The sequence below is a fragment of the Hippocampus comes genome, unplaced genomic scaffold (genome assembly GCF_001891065.2).
Source record: "Hippocampus comes isolate QL1 unplaced genomic scaffold, H_comes_QL1_v1.1 C16960708, whole genome shotgun sequence".
NCBI lineage: Eukaryota > Metazoa > Chordata > Actinopteri > Syngnathiformes > Syngnathidae > Hippocampus > Hippocampus comes.
Window position 1 is genome coordinate 1 of NW_017841426.1, and position 1407 is coordinate 1407.

At 52.5% G+C, this 1407-nt stretch overlaps 1 protein-coding gene across 1 annotated transcript; it reads right to left on the reverse strand.

Annotated features, from left to right (window-relative positions):
• Positions 1-7: 7 nt before the first annotated feature.
• Positions 8-1207, reverse strand: LOC109509587 (oocyte zinc finger protein XlCOF6.1-like). The gene has a single exon (XM_019859419.1). The coding sequence runs from the start codon at positions 1205-1207 to the stop codon at positions 14-16; it is 1194 nt and encodes a 397-aa protein (XP_019714978.1). The 3' UTR covers positions 8-13.
• Between the last annotated feature and the right edge of the window lie 200 nt (positions 1208-1407).

A 1407-nucleotide genomic window follows, 5' to 3' on the forward strand; every position in this document is an offset into this window, starting at 1 on the left:
GGTGGGAAAGCTTTCAATACCTGTGCGTCGCCAAGTGTCTGACCAGAGCGCTCTCCAATGCGAATCTTTTGCCGCAGGCGACCGCCGTGCAAACGAAAGGTCTCATGTGTATGTGCTCGTGTGCGAGCAGATGAGCGTTTTGTTTGAAGGCTTTGCCGCAGAAGGAGCAGCTGAAGGGCTTTTCTCCGGTGTGGGTTCTCACGTGTCGGACCAAATGGGACTTGCGCGAGAAGGCCTTGCCGCAAAAGGAGCAGGCAAAGGGTTTTTCTCCAGTGTGGATTCGCACGTGGATCACCATTTGCGACTTGCGCGAGAAGGCCTTGCCGCAAAACGAGCAACCGAAGGACTTTTCTCCCGTGTGTTTTCTCCCGTGCGCCACCATGTGGGACCTTTGAATGAATTTTTCACCGCAAACCGCGCAACCGAAGGGCTTTTCCCCGGTGTGTATTCGCATGTGCGTGACCAAATTGGCCTTGTGCGAGAACATTTTGTCGCAGAAAGAGCAACCAAAGGGTTTTTCTCCCGTGTGTTTTCGCATGTGTATGACCAAATGCGACTTAAAGGAGAATTTGTCGTCGCACAACGAGCAACGGAAAGGTTTTTCTTCCTTGTGGGTACTCTCGTGCTCGATCAGAAGTCTCTTTTGAGCAAACCTTTGGCCACAAATTGAACAGCTGAAACATTTTTCACGCGTGTGACATCTCATCCGTTTCGGGGAGGCTTTGTTCTTCAGCGTCGCGTCCGCCTCAGAACATTTCCGCCGTTTGTCATCACCTTCATAGTCTGAGTCGCTTCTCCGAGGTTCTTCCAAGTCACGACTGTCTGACGGCGGAGCCGAGAGGTTGTCCGGTGGGGGTCCTCCAAAGTGTTCTCCGCTCGGACCCTCACGTTGAAGCGGCGAGCACTCGGGCAGTTCGTCTTTGAACGTTTGCCTCGCCAACGAGACACCGGCGGGTGCAAACTTGCTGATGTCAGTCTCCTCTTTTTCCTGCTTCACGTGGGCTTGCTTGGCATCTGCGTCTTTTGTGTGGGAGGGCTGCGCATCCTCCTCTCGCTCCTTCGCGTGGGGGGGCTGCGGAAGCGCTTGCTCCAAACTGTAGCTCCGCCCCTGCGGCTGAGAGCAACATCCAACCTGAGGAGCGATGGACTGCTCGGCACCTGTGGGACACGCATCACAAGTTGATTGTGTTCCTACAACTATTGCCATGGGGCCAAAAAATGTTTTCCTAATTTAAATTAAATAAATAAATAAAACGACTGGACCTTGTCGCCGTTTGATAGAGAAATAAACTGATCGCAGCGATCACGCGAACCAGTGCTCGCGCGCCCTTAACAAGGACGTCCTTGAACGTCTTAAGTCTTTTTTTTATGCGATGCAATCTGTGAATGAGAAGAAGCCGTTTGCAT